The 21,144-nt window shown below is 37.5% G+C and overlaps 1 protein-coding gene and 1 long non-coding RNA gene across 9 annotated transcripts in view; one reads left to right on the top strand and one right to left on the bottom strand.

The window, feature by feature from the left end:
- Positions 1-66: 66 nt before the first annotated feature.
- LOC106744682 (protein ECT2) lies at positions 67-19,449 on the top strand. Of its 8 annotated transcripts, XM_014619637.1 has the most exons (16): positions 1,177-1,541; positions 2,224-2,434; positions 2,710-2,848; positions 2,983-3,186; positions 3,311-3,457; positions 5,652-5,786; positions 5,861-6,065; positions 6,584-6,714; positions 7,222-7,621; positions 7,720-8,160; positions 8,258-8,412; positions 8,534-8,619; positions 10,879-10,971; positions 13,171-13,345; positions 14,117-14,132; positions 14,721-14,805. In XM_014619637.1, the coding sequence occupies exons 1-15, from the start codon at positions 1,451-1,453 to the stop codon at positions 14,123-14,125; spliced, it is 2,622 nt and encodes an 873-aa protein (XP_014475123.1). In that variant the 5' UTR covers positions 1,177-1,450; the 3' UTR covers positions 14,126-14,132; positions 14,721-14,805. The 8 variants fall into 8 exon arrangements, with proteins under 8 accessions (XP_014475121.1, XP_014475118.1, XP_014475120.1 ...); XM_014619635.1 differs by lacking the exons at positions 1,177-1,541; positions 14,117-14,132 and adding an exon at positions 67-472 and having other exon boundaries at positions 10,879-10,917; positions 14,721-19,449; XM_014619632.1 differs by lacking the exons at positions 1,177-1,541; positions 14,117-14,132 and adding an exon at positions 67-472 and having other exon boundaries at positions 14,721-19,449.
- The window catches only part of LOC106744686, a 116,462-nt gene continuing 101,282 nt past the window's right edge, over positions 5,965-21,144 (bottom strand). Inside the window, exons 5-6 of the long non-coding RNA XR_001374471.1 lie at positions 6,923-7,104; positions 5,965-6,044 (exon numbers count right to left, since the gene is read on the bottom strand). This is a non-coding gene — a long non-coding RNA (uncharacterized LOC106744686). The remainder of the gene's footprint in view (positions 6,045-6,922; positions 7,105-21,144) is intronic.

The raw sequence follows: 21,144 nt of genomic DNA, 5'->3' as shown, positions 1-21,144 counted from the left end.
AGAGAGAGAGAGAGAGCAATGCGAGTATTCGAAACCCACCAGCAAATTCGTTGGGTATAGCACGACGGAGCACGAATAGGACAAAGCGTCCGCGAAGGTAACCGTGATGGTGCCGCTGGCGGAGCTGGTGGTATTGTTACCGATACTATTGGCTGGTGTTGTTGCACTTGACGACGGGTTGAGAAGTAAGTGCGACTCGACGATGCGTGTACCGCGTATATTCGGCGATATTCAGGCTGGATTCGCGCATGGTGACAACGTTCGTGTTTGCGAGAGAATTTAAATGCTCGACGGAGTGCACGCATCATACGCGCGAGTGTGTCGTTGTGCATTACTGACGAGAGGGACACACGCTCGTAGGGAAACTCCGCGCACAAAGGAGAGAGAGCGGGCCGATGTTGTAACGCACGTGCCAAAATGGATGAGCAAAACGGCGGTATCGGCGATATAAATAGTGCGGCGGTGGCTAAAGGTAAGAGCGCGGAATATGTCAACGTTAATCATCCGCGGTAGGCATCGTAGGACGGAACCGACGATGTGTTGCCGCGGGCTCGCTCGCTTGATCGATCGCACGTGGGACTTTTCACCTGCTTCGAGAAACGCGGAGAATCTTCGTAACTCGTGAAAAATATCGCCACGAAAAGATAATGCAAGATCCGCCTAACCCTACTCCGATTAACCCTACTTCCTTCCTCATCTTGTGCTCCCTCTCTCTCTCTATCTATCTCGCTCATTCTCTCTACCTCGCTCGCTCGCTCACTCTCGTGCGACTCACTTCGATGATCGCATCGTGCGTATTTGTCGCCGTTTTTTTTTCGCACACGTGACTAGATTCGCCGTGTTAGTTGGTTTACGATACCTGAAGCTCTTACTTCCCTTAAACGCTAATTAGGTCTTTACCGGCGTGCAAAACCGAAGGGAGACATGAGTAAGTGCCTTTTGCGATTCTTCTCCTAAATACGGCCTTGATTTATTCTCCAAAATTACGTCAGAGACGAACGGTTTCTCCGCCGATGGGTGTCGTTATAAGAAGCCTTGAGATTTACAATAATTTCGCACCTCGGCTCCTAAAACGTCCGTCTATTTATCTACTCTCTGTCTCCCTTTGTCTCTCTCTTTCTAGGTATTTCTCGCTCTCTCGTTCTCGTTCTCTCGCTTCTCCCTATCTCTCCCCTCTCTTCTCTTTCCTCCCTCTCACTCTCTCTCTCTCTCTCTCTCGTGCTTTTCGCCAGTTAATTATCTCACGCTGAGCACGTGAATCGTGCGTACAGATGTATACATGTACACAGGACTTCCCGTTGTCTACGAATGATACGAAATAGAGCCGCATACTTCGTACAACACGTTTAAATTTTGCCGGAATGCTGACACAGCTAAAAATAGCATTTTACTGACAAATCTTCCTGCTAGCTGGTGGAAACTTAGTTACTTTCTTCGTTTAATAATAGCAATGTCTTGCAATTGTTATATGTTAGTGAAATCAGCACCTTATTGTGGGATGTTTATTCGCCCCTCCTTCTCTCCTTCTCACAGCTGTTTTGGTAACAGACGATAGCGATAATGTTTTTTGTGTATAGATACTAAGAGTTAGAATATTAAACTTGATATTTCGTAATATACGTATTAATATTTTAAGGTGCGAATTTTTGCATAGCAATGTATGCTTAGCAGTTTTAATATTGCGGCACCCGGGAGATACCAAATTTCCAAGATAATCTATCGGCTCGCGTTATCTTCGAGAAAATATAAAATAGTGTTATCACCTGCTTTTATCACTGCTGCCACTCATTATCTGAAATTGCAGCAAGGTCAGAATAATTTGCTGACTTTACCTTCATTTCTCGGCATATATTCTTACCACTATTGCGCATCACCACTTTTGCGCATATACTTCCCAAATAGTCATAAGCAGATTAGATATTCTAATTTACTTTGATTAAGGACTACTGCATAAAATTGGCCACTGTGAAATTGAAAAATTGAAATTGAAGTGTTATCAAGTTCGCATATTTCTCTTATATATTGTGAAAATTACCGTTCACGAGAGACGTTCTTATCTTGTCATGTAAATATACGTCAGCAACACAAACAACTATGATATCGTCAGTGTGTTCTGACATATTAGAAGTTTTCCGTTAATAAAATTGACACAAAAGTCGATTTATATATGCGCTTGATTAAGTAACACAATCAAATTTATACTTAAAATGTATTTATGTATAGCCTTAATTATACCACGCAAGAAGAGAATATGCTTAGTTGGCACAGCCTGCAATGACCCTGCACTTGGTCATGCTGCTCTGCAGTTTAAAGTATCTGTACTCAAGTCAGAAACCGGAACAGAATATGTCGAAGACACTAGTTACAACACTTATTTTGTACTCAAGCAGTTTGAAGGACCTGAGTTTGATGCCTTGTGCAAGAGTGCTCATAGGTTTGTACACATAATAGTGTATCGGACTCCTGTAAATTGTACAATTAAGGCACAATGTATTCTGAGCTCGAGTATACGGTCGAGTATACGGTCATGGTATACAAAAAAAAAACATTAGAAAAATTGAACAATCACATTCGATTATTCTCGGACTGCAAGACTGGTCAGTTCGCTTAATACTTGTGTCTTACCATTCATATTTTCGTGTATACCATAATATGAAGAGGAAACAGAACATTTTGTTGATGCTATCTGCTTTGTTTCCTCTTGATTAGAATACTGGGACCCACGGCTCTGCTGCAACTGGCAGAGAAGAAAGATTCTCTGCCTAGTATCAAACGACCATTATACACACAAGCTATGGTAGGCACGGTAGTGGTGTTCAGCGGATTTCGAGCTAAAGAGGATGAACTGGTGAGTCCATTGTTTATATCTGTAACTCTTGTGATATTGTTAAACTCGGTTAACGTGTGTACGTGTGTTCAATCACATCTCATGTACTTATCACGTCTCATATACTTATGATATAATCATTTCTTCTCCAATAGCGCAAATTAGCTAATATGATTCTTAGTATGGGAGGTAGTATCCGTAAAGAGATGGGTATGAAGGTGACGCATCTCATTGCAAACCATTGCAGTGGAGAGAAGTATAGATATGCCGACACATTTGGATTGCCTATTATGTCAGTAGAGTGGGTGATAGCATTATGGAATGCCAAAGATGATGTTTCCAGTCGTGCGAATGCATTAGTAAATATCCCTGAATATAAAATAATTATATTTAAAATTATATTAGTCGTTGTGTTAATATATTATGGCGCATATGTGCATTTTTTTTTTTTTTTTATAATGTTGTATTTAATTGTGATTGCAGATAACAACATATAAGCTAAAGCCATTTTATGGAGCAAAAGTGTGTTTTTTTGGTTTTCCCGAAGAAGAGAAGAAACATATGTGTGAAGTTCTGGAGCAACAAGGTGGTGAACCTACTGAAATAGATGATCCAAATTGCACTCATGTGGTGAGTCGACAGTATGATTTTTCATTTGCGTCTCTCTTTTTGCTTTCATTTCTCTTATAATTTGCACCTATATTAACTATGAATGAACTTTTAACGTTATTCGTAATTTCCGCACATAAATATATCATGTCGTTATACGGATATATTGGATTTATATGTCGCGATTATGAAGTTGTCATATTTATTTTTTACATTAAATAAATAACACATGCTCTAGGTGGTAGACGTAGCGGGTCCTTTCTACAAGAAATCCAACACGATCAACAACAAGTCGTCATATTTCAAAAATCCACCCAATCTCAGTCCATTTTGCTTAACGCGCTTCAAAGTTTCCTCTCCTTTTTATGATCCTTATTCCAATTCGTTTTTTATTCCGGTACAAACACGTACTAAGTTCAATGTCATATCAAGCGGTGCGGAAAGTGCAGATTTTATAGAAACACAAAATTACTATTTTTCATCAAAGAGTATTTCATTTATATCGCAAATGCTTGATATAGACGATATTAAAAGGGCTGATCTCATGCTTAACAGTATCAACCAAGATTTTGCTACTCACGACAGCATGAACGATAATCGCTCTGACTTGCAAAATTTAACCATTAAATCTTGCGATATGCTTCATCATTTTGCAGAGCAAAATGATTCTGGTATAGATGTAAACAAGTCGTCTAATCTATCCGATGTTTCTTCTATGTCAGATAAATGCTCAAGTTCGACATCAATGGTGATAAGCGATAAAAGGATTAAGTTCAGCATTTCCGAAAGTTCTTTATTCGGCAACAATCATTCTCTCTGTGAGATTACGTCAAACTTTCCAACAAAATCAGATGATCTGAAGCATTCTAAGTCTTTTGAGAAAAATAATGCACACAGCGTTTCCGTATCACTGATGAATAATAACGCGCCGTCCCTGAAATATCGTAAAAATATTCACTACATACAGAATAACACGTCGACTAAAAGAATCTTAACCCCAAAACGATACGTAAAGTGGAGAAAAACTAATTCTTGTACGTCTGTTCATAAAATGGCGACACTTGAAAAATACAAGTTCATGAAGACGCGTTCGTATCCGAACATATCGAAACATTGCGAAGAACAATATAGCGATACGTTCTTACATAACGCATCAGGCGAGAAGAAGAAATATTTGTCTAAATCATACACATCCATTTTCTCAAAGATCAGTCATTTCTCTATTTGCTCGACGTTTCCCATTAACAAACAAGATATTTTCAACGACTCATATTATCCGCCTCCCGAGAAAACTGTGTTCAAAAAGAAATACACATCCCTATCCAAGTCTTTTCCAATACCTACAAAGATTTCAAACACTAAACACTTAAGGAATACTTTTACACCTAATGGGAAAAATTGCAATGCCGCATCAGACGATACGAAAATTGACTGCATAGATTTGAGAACACAGGACAAATCATTGCTCGCGGTATTTTTGTTTTATTTTTTTTTTTTTACAGAGTATTATGTACGGTGTGTGTTAATTCTCTTCAAGTTATGTACGGTGTGCGTTCATTTTCTTCAAGTTAAACAGATGCTCAACACATTGCGTACGGTCTTGTTCTTCCTGTCTAATCTGATCCGTATATTATTTTATATACACGTATCAACTCTACTTTTCTTTGTACTTTGACACGCATTCGTTTCTACATTTATCATCTGCATGAAATTATAAGGAAATCTTGCGAACGAGAAGGTCGTGACCTGACCGTAGTGCATGTTTTCCTAAACATGAGATATCTTGTGAGCAATGTGTTAGCATACAAAGAAACTTATCTTTGTCTCTCTCTCTCTCTCTTTTTTTTTTTTGGAATAAAATATAACTTGATATAACTGTTTAATCTGTGTTTTGACCGAATGTATTACACACACACACATATATATATATATATATATATATATATAAGTATTAAGATAAAAAAATTTATTTACTAAATTATAAATACGTGTAACAGATATGATAGATATAATAAGAGATATAATCTGGTATAATAAGAAATCCTACACATGTTTATTTAGAAAATATTCGTGTATATAGAATATTAATATTTACAGCATGTACATATAATTGTCCTGTCCTGTTGTCTACTGTCTGGTGGAGATAATAATGTAATGTAACTTAAGAGCAGAAATAATAAAATAATAATACTATAATTTATGCTGATTATTACAGGTTGTAGATGAGTCCAATGTAAATGTACTGCCAAACTTGGGTGCGGTCTCAGCTTTCATAGTCAAAACTGGATGGTTCTGGACATCTGTACAAAATGAGGCAGCGGCCGATGAGAAAGACTATTTGTTTGAACACGTAAATTAAAACAATATAATAGTAATACTAATGATATAATTTATTCAATACTGTAATTACTGTTTTGTTTATAGTATCTAGAGACAGTTCTGTCCCCTAGTGCGTCTGGCAGACGAGACAGTCAACAAATTGCAGGACAGAGTGTAGCGTTACCAAAGCATCCCTACTGGTTAGGTGCTCCATTATCTAATTTGTTGCAGAATGGGGCGGATTCACCGGCAAGTGTCAGTGGAAGCTTCCTAGATTGTACGGCGAGTCCTGACAAACAATTGTTGGACGGTATGCTAGTTCTGATAAGTATACTTTAGAATATATATATTTGTTAATAGCTACATACAATTATATAACTTTTATATACATATTATCATAACATTATTATATACGTTATCACACAAATACATTATAACGTTGTCATAATTATGCATAATGTACATTCATAACACACAGTACATAGACAATAATATTTCATCAAATGTATGTTAATTCACATTTACAACAAAATAATACATAATAAAACAGATAACACGTTACAATTTTAATATCACATCAGTAAATTTGTCATCTTCCTTTCCATCGTGGATCACTAGACATGTGGTGTTGAGAGTACTGACTATAAATTCTTTATTTTCATCGTAACAAAACAAACATATCTTATCCTCTCTTGAGCTTAATACATAATAAAGAATTTAAAGATCTCATGATTGTGAAAGTAATCGATTAACTTCTAATTATTAAAATATCTAAAGATAAACCATGTGAAAGGGAAGATGGTATTGAAATTATTTATTGTTAACTAGCAAATATTCCAGAGGTAGAAGCTATCGATATAAAAAAGGCTAGGGGAAACTTGTCGAAACGTCATCAAGTTTTCCTTGAATTAGTAGAGACTGAATCCAATTATGTGGGTATTCTTAACACAATTATGACGGTAAGGAAATATTGTGTATTTATATATTATTTTATATATATACTAGAGAACAATACACAACACATGAGACGCGCACGCTACTTGGTTAATTACTGTTATACGGAAAAAATCTCAGTTCGTGGAACTAAATAAGTGCCAGACTAAAATTCGTTGAGAAATTGATATATCTGTTGCTGACAAAACGCATAACGTACGCAACGACACTTACCAAACCGGTTATTGTCGGTAAACCTGCACGGAATTCAATCCCAGCATCGCAGAAAAGAGGCTCCAACATTTCAATGCATTCGAGATATTTGATAACACGCTTTTTTCTTGAAAAAGACGCAGGGAAGACCAAAACCATTGTATTTTTCAGTATTTTCTTTGCCCTGGTCGCTCTGATCCATCCTGTATATATAAATATAAATATATGTTAAATATCTAATATATATGTTAAACTATGGAAATAAATTAGTATCGACATTTCTCAACATTTCATAATAATCTATACTTTTGTTATTACAGCTGTTTAAGTTACCACTAGAGAATCTTATCGGGAAGAGTGGGAAAGAATTATTAAATAGTACAGAGGCCAGAATAATATTTGGAAATTTTCCACCCATCTATGACGTTCATAAACAATTGTTAGAGTCACTGCGTTACAGTGCCACACATTGGACAGAGGACATCAGTATCGGCAAGATATTCCTCAAGTTTGAGCCAGATTTGGTTAAAGCGTACCCGCCATATGTTAACTTCTTCGAGAATACAAAACAAATGTTGGACCAATGTGATCAAAACAAACCACGATTCCATGCCTTTTTGAAAAACTGTCAGACGATACCGGAATGTGGTAGACAAAGCTTGAAAGAGCTGTTAATTAAACCAGTACAAAGGTTACCCAGTATTAATTTATTATTAAACGGTAAGACAAATCTCCGATTAATAACAAATGCCTTTTGTTATTATTTGTCTAAACAAATTCGCGGACATCGCTAAAATGCTTTTGTGTTTCTTAAACAGATATTCTTAAGCATACCGACAAAAGTAATCCAGATTATAGCGCATTGGAAGCTTCTATTAGCTGTATTAAGAATGTCATGACGTACATAAATGAAGACAAAAGGAAAACGGAGCGCCAGTTAGCAATGTTCGATATCTTCAATGAGATTGATAATTGCCCACCGCATTTAGTTTCCTCGCACAGATCATTCGTTGCCAAATGTGACGTAATGGAACTTACAGAAGGTCTCAGTGGACGAGGTGATCATTTGGTATTGTTTCTATTTACCGATACTCTCGAAGTATGCAAGAAAAGGTCGAAAGCTTTTAACTCGATGAAAAGTCCCAACACGATGAACGGCTTGCAGTCGAGCAAATTAAGTCAAGGAAAGCCGTACAAACATATAAAACTACTATCGTTAAATACTATACGGAAAGTCGTGGACATTCGGGAAACAGAAGGTGGGTAAATACGGCATAAATCGCATAAATGTAGGCGATTTTTTTACTTATTACATTTTTTATTTAATTTTTGTTCGTTTACCTATTACTTTCTCAGAATGTCACAAAGTGTTTGCGCTTGTGGTGCGAAGTAATCAAGAATTAAAGGAAAAGTTGTTCTCATTCGTGATCACCGATGAAGAAGTGAACAAAACAAATTATTTGCGGACTTTGTGCAGACAAATGGCCATCGCTATTTGCGTAGCTGACGCGGTATTTATCATATAAATATAGCCGATATAAGTTTTGATATTGAACTTTACAATATCAAAGCATTTTATCTTAATTTTGATCCTATTGTTAATTGGTATATTCCATACTTTTTATCCATCAGGACACGCTACTCATCAGCCACGATTCACATCAGTTTGAAATTGATACCAGCGATATAGCGTCGGGAACATTAAAGAAAACAATTAAGTAAGTAACTGTATATTGTCATTAATTGTTTCTAATATTTTTAACACTTATTGTATTATTTATTATTTTATATCGTTATCTCAATTTTTTTTGCGTCGGAATCACACTTTCCACATGTTGCACGATTTACAAGTCAAAATCGTTGAACACGTCTCAAATGTGTACATTTTTATTCCCTCTGAGCGTTAACTTAAATAGACGTATATGTCGATTAAGTACCAACGCAAAGGGTTAATATTATACAGAGTGCTTGACAATTTCCGTCTTGTGCAGTTAGAGCGCATTGAACTGAACAGGAAAGTTCTATTTATCATTTTGCTAACTTCGTTACTCTGTCTTGGTAATTATTGAGAACTTGTGTAGGAAATCGTGGAAGCGTGCGATTCTAACATTTCCCGCACACTCATTTCCTGATGTTCTTTAATTAATTCGTTGATAACTATATTGCAGTCTGCAAAAAGGTGGAAGATTTTTTTGGTTCAGTTTAATATGCTCTTTATCAGCACACGAACGTTGATACGATAATTGTCAGACACTTTGTACACAAATAGCGTTTGAATATATTTTTAAAAGGTTGATCTATATCGTAAGATCAGTCGTAAGCGATTGCTTCTGATCTATATCGTAATATCAGTCGTAAGCGAACGTTTGTCACGCTCATCGTGAAAATTGATTCAACTTTAACTTTTATGATCATACACAAATATCTTTAATAATGTTTTCGACGATACGTTGTGATTTATAAACAAACGATGTTTGAGACAATGTTTCTAAACGACTATAATTAGTATTACGATAAATGTATAGATGAACCTTAAGACATCAATGTCATTTATTCTAATATCTCACTTTTTTTTGCATGTTAGGGCCTGTTTCACAACATTAGTCGTCTTATCTGTGGACTTAGTTGAACTATGTTGTACACGTGGTGAAAATTAAATTTTTTTTTCTATAATTTGTAATTGGTTAGTTTACTATCATATTCCGTTGTGACCATTAATAAAAAAATTTAGAAGGAGACCACATTTGTAAAATATAAGTTGTCGTTCAAATATAAACGAGATTTTTTAGGCTTCCGGTTCGATGGATATAACGTCAGAAAAATCTACAAGATATGTATTTTTATATAGATTCTTTTTTTTTTTTTCATATCAAATCGCGTTATTAATAGTGCCTGAATTGTAGTGTATTGATCATAACTTTCATTATATGAATTCGCATGTTGTTCTGGAGACTGAAATACAGACATCTTCTTATGAAATTGTTTCAATGTTCATCACATTTATTGTTTTGACATGACGTATTTAACATCGAAAATGGTCCGGCATAAAACCGAAACGTTTAAACTAATGAATGTTGAAATCCCAACTATTCTAAATTTCTGCTGAGCTATATTGTGTTCATTTTTATTACGCTATTCTGTGCATAGATTCTTATTGATCCTTTTTTCTCCTTTGTTTTATCGAATATCAAGAGCAGTTTCATGTACCTCATGCGCGTTTATTGTTTCATGTTCGATGAACCGAATAAACGGAGTCAATCATATTAGTCTTGAGGCTTTCGCGGCCATTGGTACAATCCACTTGCGTTGCTTGCGGAGGTGTGCCGCGTTTTAAATCAGCGTTCTGCCAACATTTCGCAAACATTGCAGTTTGCATCATCAGGGCTTGGAGCTCTGATACTGAGCTCTCTTGGATATTGGTTGTCTTTATATACTCCTTTATCTCTAGGAGGAGGGGAGGGGAAAAAAGGGAGAGTTGATCAGTTGGTCAATTAAGAAACACGCCGATTGGCTGGAACCAACTCCCCCTTTTTTCCCCTTCCCTCCTCCTAAGGATAAAAGAGTATATGAAGACAACCAATATCCAAGAGAGCTCAGTATCAGAGCTCCAAGCCTTGATGATGCAAACTGCAATGTTTGCGAAACGTTGGCAGAACGCTGATTTAAAACGCGGCCTACACCTCCGGAAGCAACACAAGGATTGGAGTCAATCATATTGAAAAAAAATCGTAATTATATTTTATACGTAATTTGATGGAACTTGGTAATACTTGGTAGTGTGTCGATCACCGATAACTGTCACGGCATTCGACGTATAATGAATATATAAAAGCATGCATCGTTGATATTTGTACGAACACTTGTAGAGGATGCGGTTACATCTCTATAAGCATAAAATCAAAATATTCACTACTGTACATATTATATTATATTGCATGATGTAGAAAAATAATGGGACAACAACCGTTTGGTTACAGGAGCCTATTTCATAATTTTTACCTGGAGTATATGGACCCGTATGTGTTCCTACTCAATAGCATGTGTGAAACTACGTTACATGTCCCACTACCGTTAGTTTTCGCACCAGGCTGATTATATTTTTTTACTTGCTTCTTTTACCTTCCTCGCTTCTAGTTTTATGCTTGGTGGATGAATATAATTATTGAGAGATAATTGCAGTCAATTGTCCATAACCAGTTCAAGCATGATATGAACTATGAGCTCTATCTATTAATTTTTTCTAGAGACGCAACTTTTTTTTCAGGGAGAGAATTGCTCTGCAAACCAATTTGGGATATGTTATATATTTTTTGTATTAGGTTGGTAAGAAAGTTATGTCGTTTTTCTGTTGCTCCAATTGAAAGTCCATTATTTCATTGTTCTTTGTGCGATTTAGACAATTTTGGTATCAATCGAAAGCTAGTAGTTCCGTTTTGATTTTTGATATTACAGGTGTTTTTTAATCATTAAATTTTGAGAAATAGGGGTATATGATGGATCAAGAAAAACTTCATTTTAGGCACTCTGTGCTTTATGAGTTCCAACTTGGTCATAATGCGACGGAAGCTCATAAAAATTTGTGTTTCGTCTTTGGACCATCTAAAGTTAAAGTGCGTACGGTCCAAAGATGGTTTGAAAAATTCAGGTCAGGTGACATGAAGCTTCAAGATGAACCTCGCACCGGAAGACCAAAGGAGCTTGATAACGACGTTCTGAGGGCTTTAGTGGGTAATGAACCACTATTGACTACGAGGGAGATCGGGGATAAGTTAAACGTTAGTCACATAACAATTGAAAATCACTTGAACAAACTTGGCTTTGTCTACAAATAGTTTCGTTGGATTCCCCGTGAATTAAGCGAAAAAAATATGGCAGATCGAATTTCTATTGCTTCTTCTTTGCTTGCTCGACAACAATATGAGCCATTCTTGGATCGCCTGGTTACTGATGACGAAAAGTGGATTGTGTATGACAATGTAGTGAGGAAAAGAGCCAAGATAATGCCAAGCAGTTCGCCTCCTACCCTTGCGAAGGCCAATTTGCAACAAAAAAAGCTAATGCTTTGCATTTAGTGGGATTATCGAGGTCCTATCCACTGGGAACTGTTGCAACCAGATCAAACTGTCACAGCAGACCTATATTGTGATCAGCTAACCCGACTGAGTACAAAAATACGTGAACTTCGTCCAGCACTGTATAACCGAAAAGGTGTTGTCTTCCAACATGACAATGCCAGGTCTCACGTGGCTTTAAGGACGAAGGAGAAACTCCAGGCTCTTGGTTATGATGTTTTATCACATCTACCATACTCACCTGACCTAGCACCATCTGACTACCACTTGTTCCTCTCGATGCAAAATTTTTTTAAAGGAAAAAAATTTCGAAACTTTCAGGATGTTCAGAGGGCAGTGGTAGATTTCCTGGCTTCAAAGGATAGGATCTTTGATACATCCGGCATAAATGACTTTATTGACAAATGGAGGAAAGTCATAGAAAACAGTGGTTAATATTTCATTAAATAATCTCACTTATGAGCTTAAATATAAGAAATTGAAATTTCCTCAAAAAAAAAACGACATAACTTTCTTACCAACCTAATATATTATATATATGTATAACATGTACAATGTGTGTATCTTGTTATACACTGCAATTTTTTTCTTTTTTTTTTGTATGGTGATTTTGTAGTTTGCCATAATTAACATGAAAAAGTATTATTTTGCATCGTGATTTAATTTTCGACTTGATCGTATTTTATTTTAGTTCAAGAGCTACTTGTTAGTAACGTTTTGTATTTTGATTTGATTTTCTATTCATATAACACGTCTCAGGTATTTACATTTTTTTTCCTTCAGTGTCGCATTTTTCAATGTGCAGCCGTGGTGCAGTTGCTACCGTCTCCAATTATTGCATATGATCAGACATGTTTTATTATGCTACATGAAATTTGTGCACGTATAAAAAATTGTATATTCTTTCTACCCTAATAAGTATTATTCTGCCTGCTTGAGCTGGTTTTCCTGACATGAGTTTTAATGTTTGTGGATTTGTCGCACGTTCCCTTTGTTTGTAAAATATTTTTCCCTCCTAATGAAAAGATTCCAACTTTTACCGTATAAAAGAAAGATGTAATTTTAAAAGATTTTGACAAAGATCAAAGTATAAAGTTACAAATATTAACTTGAATAGGAGAGAAAAATATTTTAGATTGCGTTTAAATGTCACAGTCATATATTGACAAATTTGTGAAGTGAATTTTCTTCCCTCAGGTTCGCATCTCGTACAAGAGCGAGAGTTGGCCGAGCTTTTAGTTTCAATAAAACTCCAAGCAAATTAAATAGAGCGATGTCTACAATTATGTCGCCGTTTGGGGTGCCGCAAAATCTTGCACCAACGAGTCAACAGAGAAATCAGATGCGGCTAGGTAGCTGCAGCAATATCAATGTTAGTTGACCATTTTTCTCGCATATCTTTCTTGCCTATGCTTATCTTTTATCATTTCTACTCACGTATTTTTTTGTCACGACAGAAAGTATTGTAACTTTTCCATTGATTTTATCTTAACATGCTTCATACATGTGAAAAGGGTTGTGAGAGAAACTTAATTTAGAGGTACACTGCAATTTATTATAAGATTTTTTTTTCATACCTTTTTTCTGCACTTAACTCCTCTATTAGATCTCTTTCTTTTTTTCTATTCTTGATATAATTTACACCGTACAAGAGATATTAAGTTAAAAACGAAAATAATATCTTTTCTATATATATATTCTATAATATAATTAAAATAATTAAAATCTTCTCATTAGTATACACCATATTTTTACATTGTCATGTAACAAATATATGAGTTTCTCAGAACCCAAACTGGTCGATTTTATTTTTTGTAAATTTCTCAATTTTAATACCAGAGCACATGGTCAGTGCTTGCATTTAAAATTAAAAAATTGACAAGAGTGAAATTGATTAGTGTGGTTTTCGAAAAGCTCGTATATTAATAGTTAGCTAAACATTAATTTACTTTTCATTGTTTTTATTAAAGAAATATCTCACATATTCTCAAATTATTCTAAAACTTTGTATTCTATTTTGCTATTTATTTTCAACACTTTCGAATTGCTCGGATTTTTATTCTTATCTTCATTGGAATGAACAAACACCTTAATATAATAATTATAATAAATTTGCACGCTGTTTCAAAATCAATGGATAAAGGTGTATTAGGGATCACGTAAGTACCGTAACATAAAATAAAATCTAATAGATATCAAATAAAACAAAGCTACTTTACTAGAAATTTTTATCTTTACAAAATATTAACGAGTTGATGATGCCAGATTGTTGAATTTAAGCTTTTGAGCTTATAAGACAATTTTTCAGTTGACTTAATAAAGAGATAAATTAGAACGATACATTTATATACATATATATTCTCCTTCCGCTAAAATAAAATTCTAACAAGTATATAAGTATATCTAAGAAGAATATCTTCTAATTAATAAATATTACAGTTATACATTTTTCATGGCAATTAAGTTATAGGTTTATATCCTTTTGTGTGTCAATTTTTAACTTACTAATATATCATTTCCCTCGCTTTCTGATATTTATCTGCTAAAACTTTAATTCTTTCTTCTGTTACATTTATCTTATTACTTCTTTATTGTTTTCGTTCCTGTCAATAAGAGACATATATTGTCTTTAAGGCATTTAAGTATTTTACATTGTATTTATTGTCTTCAAAACATTTATTGTCTTTCACCTATAAAGAAATAAGTGAGTTGAAAGAAAAGGTATTAAGTTTCCGATATCTTTCTAGGAACTGGATAATGATGGTTCAAGTTCTCCAACTAGAGACGACGTTATTGTAGCGCCGATGTCGGATCAACCTACTCGAAAGGCTCTCAGTATGGCTTCGCTGCGAAGGTTGTAATTAGTATGCAAAGAAGTCATATTTTCTTTCTTGCTACAGTCGTATAGTATTCTGACAAAGAGACGTGCATTTTTAACAAACTACTGTGGTATGTTAAACTAATATAAATATATATATATATACATAGTCTATACATATTGACATATATAAAGATGTTAATTATGGCTAAAGCAAGACAGTCTCGAGGACGCAGCATAACATTTCTGCCGTTATAATTCCGAGTAATCGCAATCGTTCAGTTCTCTTTTTTTTCCCCCACGAAAAAATTCAATACAATTTTCCGAATAACGTCTTGTGTCCTTGAATGCATCATCATAAAAAATGATATTATTGTTGTTAGTGCCAATAATACCTAGTTATTATTGTTGCATAACTATTATTAACATTTTTATTTATTTTATATATATAATATTACCTTGTAATTATTGTACATGTCTATTATTAGTTTTACGCACACGCTCGCCGGTAAGATGATGTACGATTTCCTTTTACTGTCTCACATCTCCATCTAATATCGGATATTAGACGGACGAGAATTGTTGTAATATAACGGACTATTGTCGCTTGATAGAGACTACACTAGCACCTCGTCGAGTCGATTCAGTTACTTCGTTAGGCATCGTTAGATATCGTAGCGAATGAGGGGTTATTTGTTCACGTGTTTCCTAATTGTTACTCGAAGAAACGAAACTGACGAACTGCGCGCAAAGTGTACATATATACGCTTTATACGTTAGGAAAAACAAACGGCGTTATTCATTATATTTCGTTTAAATCTCCGATTCGTCTTTGACGAATTAACCGCAGAAACAACGGTGGCCCGAACTGATCCAGGCATCGTTCAGGCAAGGACTAATTAATGTGTCCCAGCGCACTTACAATCCCCGATGTCTTCTCTAATACGCAAAGAGAGAACACTTATTCCTTTAAAAATGGATTCAGCAAGTATGCTTACGTCTAGTCGCAGCATGGAAGAAAACATAGATCGCTATCCAGTTGATGGTTCTTGTTCTTTTCTTTTTTTTTTTTTCTTTCTATGCTACTGACATCCGAGATTTGTGCAATTTTACCGTTTCACTATCTTTGTTTCTGTTCTTCTATTCATTAGAATTTCTTCTGCGGAGGTCGTATAGAGTAGGTCCGATTTTCGAACAGCAAAATTATTACGTGCTACTACCGCTTCATCTTTAATTGTTATCGATAATTCATCCGGGGATGCGGGTCCATTCACGAAGCTGATAAGTCCAAGCACTTTATCGCAGATAGAATTAGGTTTCCGAGGAAAACTCGGTGCCTTGGTGCACTATGTGGAAAATATTCAATAGTCCAAAACCTGAGTAAATGATTTTAATAATTTGTTATACTTGCCAATATGTGCCAATGCGTATGTACCATGTACATTCAATGACGAAACTGTCCACACATCGCCGATTGCTACGAAACAAAATGGTTCATTCTGACAATACTGTGATCTTCAGTGACTTCCGATTCTCGATCGGTCCGGTTTATCACAGGGTGATAATTTATTATTATTTTACATCTCGACAACATTTGACGCGAAAATTGCAAGAATAGCCGAGAATAAAATTCCGTGATTTTGCAGTATCGATAGGGAAACGAAACGAAAATATAGACGGATTTGCGAAATCTTTTTTACAAGTATTTGTTAGTTATCCCGCGTACGCGGTGGAAGAAGTTGGAGAATTTCCGGTGTCAGATGTGATCGTTAGAAATTGTCTGGAACAAAGATAAACACACACCGCTTCCTTCCGAATAATTAATTATATAATGACAATGAGAAAAATATTATAAGCTGCTCCACACATACACGCGCGCACACGCACACACACACATATTAGCATTTCTTTAATAGTCCGTTATTTTAAAACAAAATCGTTCTAAGGCTCTGAAGTTTATTTTTCGTTGAGCCAGTAGCGTGAAGTAAAAGGAGGTTATACATTTAGTTTATTTGCAAAATAATCGATTGTTAAATGTGCTCGGCGAAAGATCTTATAGGTGTGATTTTCGTCTCCTTTTTTTGTTTCCTCTTCCTTTCTGCAGTCTTCTCGCTGTGGTTTATTCGATCAATATGTCTCGTGCCTTGATTCGTTCTTAAGAAATTACGATAGCGCCGTTTTTAAATTGATAGAACCGAGGATCGAGTTTCAACGTTTCATAATACTTTGTACTTGTAATGGCGAGCCTCGACTTTGTACGTCTTTTATACCATCTTAAGCGATAAAGATCCCGTGATGTCAAGTCGATAAATATATTTTTAGAGCATCGTGCATATTGATTGATTGAACAGAAGCAGAGCGAGAGAGAGAGAGAGAGAGAGAAACTGCCGAGAAGAAAAGCGAAGAGAATGCAATAGAAAATTTTGGTTATCACTTATAAGGTCTCGCTGGCATGCGGGTTCACCGATCGAGGTGTATTCCTCCCTCTCTCTTCTTACAATAAATAATAATTAGTGCCTTGTGTGATTGGGGGGTGCGGGCGGGGTTTTGTATCATACGACAGTGTGTGTACATTGTGAATGTGAATTAACGCGCGATTCTCGCGCAAGAAGCGTAAATTAGCGACGTGTATTTGTCTCGCGATTTGCCCAAGTCTCTCCGGGAATGTAGTATTTTGTGCCCGCGCCAATACACGCCATTCATATTAGATACTTAAGATTTGCTACTTGTCGACATGGCTGTATTCGCTTTCGAAAACGGTGACACGGTACTTTGTACTTGTTTATGACGCAGCGTATATCCCGTAACAACGAAACAGTGCTTCTTGCGGACACCATTAAATATACAATACCTGCTCAAAGCAGGTATTGTCTATTTGCAATCGTTCTAATGAGAGCCGCCGGACAAAGTAGCTTTCGCGCGTTTCGCCGAGAGGAGGCAAAACGTTAACGCGCAGCATCAGTTTGCGTCACCGGGTGTAAACTTGATCCAACGGGACGTGAAATCTTATACACCTTAAATGTGAAACTGCGATCGTTGCGGGATCCTGCAAGACGAGGACAATAACGATTTTATCCTGCTGCTTTGTCGCACGGCTCGAGTCACCCAGTAAGAAAGTTCGATAGTAACAAATGTCCGAACTCGAACATTCGTCTCATGCGTAGACGCCGGTGTCATCGTCGATCTGAGAGATCGCTAATCAACGGTGCAGCCGCACGGAGAAAACGCATCGGTCGTACGCGCCTCGCGCGTCACCGGCTCCGAGTATCATTTCTTCCCCCTTATCTCGAAGAGTATTAGTCAAGGAGACGTGGTGCGAAAAAAAGAGCGAGCGAGAGGGAGAGAGAGAGAGAGGGGCAAAGCTGTGTAGTTATATGCGCCGAGACGAGAGTGTCTCTCCGAGTTATCACAAACGTATTGTAAATAGTAAAGATAAGTAACTTAAGATAGCGGAAACGCATCGTAATATAGACGACATTTTGTACTACACGCGTAAGGTTCGTATCGTAATTATCGCCTTATGATTCTCCGCGTAGTCGTTATTATTTATATTATACTGTAAGTGAATGTATAAATCTTAATCTCTCCATTATGTAAAGCCAAAAACAACACGTATACACAGACACAATACATACACACACACACACACACACGGGATGATGCATTGTTCATTCACGAGTAAGTTCGTCCGTTTCCCTCCCGCTGCTCATCCGTCTCGCTTTTCCGAGCCGACACGGCTCTCCAGCGACACGCTTTGTTATCGCCGAAGGTTCGTTCTTGAAGAGCCGCGCTATCGCCGTTTTATTGGCCGCGATGAGAGACACATTTGCATCTTGCGCGGTGTGCGTGGGATCCGCCGGAGAGTGGAGAAACGGTTAACGTTACACGAAATACATGAGCACACACGGTGCGTCTGTGGTGTGTATTAAATTCGCGAAATCATAAACTGGGGACCAGCGAGCCGCGTCTATCTTGTGCAGATGAGCTTCAACCGTATGTCCTTGCAACGATGAGCGATCGACCGAGTTATTCTCCTCCGTTATTCCACGTTCCTTGTGCTTCCTTACGACGGAGCGTGAGCGCAAAAAACACGCGACTTTCGGTGGCGGACGCCGGGGAGACTCGGCCGCGCGCCAAGGAAGAGAAACGCTTCCGCTTTGAAATCGTTAGCTCCTAAAGCGCTCGCCGACGCCACGGCCGTCCCTCGAGGGGATACTTTCTCGTCAGCCACCGAATTATTACTTCTCATCTGCGCGCGGCGTCTTCGACGCGGATTTCGTTCGGCGCGTCGCGCGACGTTACGTAAGCGTGCGGATATGTAACGACATCGCGTCGCGGCGCTTAGTTACCGTGCGGCGCGTGTATGCGCCGAACTAATGTGTGTATGTGTGTGTATGCGTGCATGTAACGTTAATACTACTCTCCTGCGTCGCGAATACGCGCGAGTTGAATTTATTGTACGAGTAACATTCGTCATATTAAATCACCACGACGTGCGCACCGATATCAACGGGGACTTTTGAGATACGAGTAACACGAGTCTCACATTTCCTGCAATTTGCATGTTTCAATGTAAGTCTGATCGACGAGAACGGATAATGTGGATGCGAGGATGTATTGTCTTTGTGTAATATATTAAAAAAGAAAAGAAACATTCACGGAGTCAGAATTTGCCATTATCTCTGCGTGATATTTACAAAATTTACGGGGAGTCAAAATTGGTCACTTCTCGATTTTTCAGCCGAACCGTAATGACACGTAGAAAATCGTTGACGGACAAAGAGCAAGGAAAGCAATTCCGAAGCGTAATTTGTTTGAATAGAAACGCTGACTGAAAATATCCCGTTAGTTTCCCGAGTTGTTTATGTTAACGGTGCCGGTAATTGTGTTCCCACCGTCTTGTACGATCGTGATTCGTCAAGTCGTCGAGATGGAGACAGACGGGAGCGACGACACCGCGTTAAACATACGCCCGTGGCGATATAAAGCGAGTGCGCGGCTCTATTTGCGCCCGGATAAGCGTGGAAGCAACTTTGATTACCATTGAAATTAGCGTGCGAAGTTAAGATCGAACAACGGGGCTCGACAAAGACGGTAATGCGGTCGAAATAACTGGCGCAAGATCTCCCTCGGAAATGGGGAACAACAAACACGGTTAACGGCGGATGCACCTCGCACCTTTCTGTTTCTCCGATACAAATTACAAGTTGGAGATCTCGCTCCTATCGGCCGTCTTCGCCCGCACCGAGTATACTCGCCTCCTACTTCCCGTTTCTCCCCGATCTTGATCTTAACTTCTGATTGCGCCGCCAAACAGGAGTTTAAGAACACTCGATGAAAACGGTCCTTCGGAGCAGGTGGATCCGACAGGAGGCAGCAGATCGCGATTTCGGCGTAATTTCACGATCGGTGTTACGCCGCGTTAAAAATGAAGGCGCTGTCGGCGGCTCGGTCGCATATCCGGCCGCGACTTTCTCTCAACTAGGGATGGAAATGACCTAATCTGACGGTAACTTGCTTGGTAAATTACGATAAATTACCCGGTAATTTTGGAAAGCTGGTAAAATGGTAATTTAGATGGAAATTACAGAAAGAATGAAATTTGGATATAAAGCTCGAAAGGAACATTTAGCCTTTAAGATGAATGAAACACTTCGTCTAACTCACATTTTCTACAAAACATTTTAGTTACTTTATGCTGATATATTATATGTAGCGTATAATAATTAGGAAAGTAGATACATAGTCGCTAGAGAAACAAAATCTTTTTTATGGTGGTTATGCACGTATGAGGACAGGCAGAATTTCAGTGATAATAACGCTTGTTTTCAAATGCAGTTTTAACAACTCATATGAAGGAAAGGGCTCGGAATGCGCACATAATAGTTAATCAACTTGCGGCTTTTACGGAAAAGCGCGCCGCGAAAATCATCGCGTGCACTTTTATCGGACACGGGACTGGATAAACGCTCGAAATGCGAAGTTTCAAATTAAAATTCCCTCCGGAGTTCCCTTCGTGCTCGCCAGAATCATTACTAAACAATAAGCCTGTGCAACTCCCGCTGCGGAGAAACTTAATTTAAAACTTCGTATTTGTTATTAATTTGAAACTTCATGCTACGGAAATCGATGGGAGAATTTCGTTCCAAAAAGTACACGGCCGCGCGCACGCTTATTTATTTGATTAAACACACACTTTGTTCACTCGATGCGCGACTTTGGCAGCGTACTTTGTGTTCAAACGGACCGCACACACTACTCTAATCGCGAAACATCGAGACGCACATATATACACGTATACACACGAGCTTCTCGACGACCCACGTGTGTTCTCATTTCGCCGAACGGCGCTG

The sequence above is a fragment of the Dinoponera quadriceps genome, unplaced genomic scaffold (genome assembly GCF_001313825.1).
Source record: "Dinoponera quadriceps isolate SergipeBrazil2010 unplaced genomic scaffold, ASM131382v1 scaffold1352, whole genome shotgun sequence".
NCBI lineage: Eukaryota > Metazoa > Arthropoda > Insecta > Hymenoptera > Formicidae > Dinoponera > Dinoponera quadriceps.
This window is presented reverse-complemented; position numbering and strand designations above follow the sequence as displayed.

Bases quoted from the DNA above. Each gene is read 5' to 3' on its own strand.
- LOC106744682 (XM_014619629.1), top strand. From the start codon at position 1,451: ATGTCTTGCAATTGTTATATGTTAGTGAAATCAGCACCTTATTGTGGG. The intron at 3,458-5,651 runs GTGAGTCGACAG...TGATTATTACAG, and splicing joins ATCCAAATTGCACTCATGTG to GTTGTAGATGAGTCCAATGT. The intron at 6,715-7,221 runs GTAAGGAAATAT...TTGTTATTACAG, and splicing joins TTCTTAACACAATTATGACG to CTGTTTAAGTTACCACTAGA.